General features: G+C 37.7%; 1 protein-coding gene across 1 annotated transcript in view; it reads left to right on the plus strand.

Annotated features, from left to right (window-relative positions):
- Positions 1–1,361, plus strand: part of LOC118416228 (voltage-dependent calcium channel subunit alpha-2/delta-2-like) — a gene marked incomplete in the record, with an annotated part of 67,733 nt that overhangs the window by 65,866 nt on the left and 506 nt on the right. Inside the window, 4 exon segments of the mRNA XM_035821312.1 lie at positions 48–84; positions 400–426; positions 686–714; positions 1,212–1,356. Coding sequence (XP_035677205.1) covers positions 48–84; positions 400–426; positions 686–714; positions 1,212–1,356 — 238 coding nt within the window.

Here is a 1,361-nt window from a genome sequence, read left to right on the forward strand (position 1 = left end):
TCACAGAGTGACATACTTTCTTTGATCTCTTCTAGCCAATTGCGGAATGCTAAGGTTAGGCTGGTGGACCACCTCCGTGGCCTGGTAAGTTGTTTACACTATTTAAAGGCCCATGATTTAATGATAATTTATTAACATTTCCTGACATTTCTTTACATGCTAAGTGAGATCAACACTGTAGATTTGCATATCAATACATGGGGGGGGGGGAGAGGTTACAATCATTATACCATACAGACATGTTTACAAACTGTGGTCTTTCAAATCAGTGTTCAAAGTACAATATTAAAAGGCAACTTTTCTTTTGCCGTTTTGGTCGAACTTTTTTTCATTTGCACGCTCATATCAGTTTTTGTGTTCCCAGTGGATTCAAAAAGCTAACTGATTATATTTTCACAGGGGTTACCTGAGGTACTATGTGTATGGGTGAGTACATGTACAATTATGCTTTTATTGCATATCTTGTGCTTTGTTGTGTTGTGTTATACTTAATACAGTTCATGAAAATTGTGTTACGGCATAAATATGCATGGCAGAATTGGAATGACAACAGAATAACATAAGTCTAGTTTGAAGGTTAGGTGATACTCCATAGCCTGCATTACAATATGCACATGTGTTGCTCCATTTTGAATTTGTTTATTTTCGTCACATTCCTTTTGCTTTATTCCTGTGCTTTCTACAGATCCTTGATGTCAGCGTGGCTGAGTGTTGGTAAGTTTTGCTGCAGCAGTTTGAGCAATTTTCACAAGTATGACAAAACGTTGATATGTTCAAGAAACAAACATTTGATAGATTAGTGGATGTTTGATTTGAATTGGCATTTCTTCATATTTTAGATGTATCATATATGAAATGTATCTAGTATTGTATTAATCCCTTACCCCTGTTTCAGTTTAGTCAAGTGTCATAATTATGACCAAAGATCATTTGATTTAATCGGTTGATGAATGTTAGATATCAGTATATTAACTTATGATAGCCAAATACACTGTTACAGTTGTAGCAGTTACTCATGTAAGCACAATTTACTGATGGTTTCCAAATCTAGTTGCGTGAGTAATTGCTGTTTGCAAACATTACTTGGTTCAAGAAACAAGCTATCAGTAGATCTGTTTAATGGGCATTTTTCCATGATCCTAATGTAACATATAGGGCATGAATGTGCAATAAAGGCATTATAATATATCCCTTGCCCCCTCCCCTTTCAGCTGGTGCTCAGAACGTCCCCACCCCCACACCGACTACCATATACACAGAGGACCCAGATGAGCTGCGCCATCACTGTGTAGCCCAGCAGACGCAGTATCGATTCTTTGGCGACTTTGCTACGAATGACGGGTTTAGGCCATGGTCGTCTT

Source organism: Branchiostoma floridae, chromosome 5 (assembly GCF_000003815.2).
Source record: "Branchiostoma floridae strain S238N-H82 chromosome 5, Bfl_VNyyK, whole genome shotgun sequence".
NCBI lineage: Eukaryota > Metazoa > Chordata > Leptocardii > Amphioxiformes > Branchiostomatidae > Branchiostoma > Branchiostoma floridae.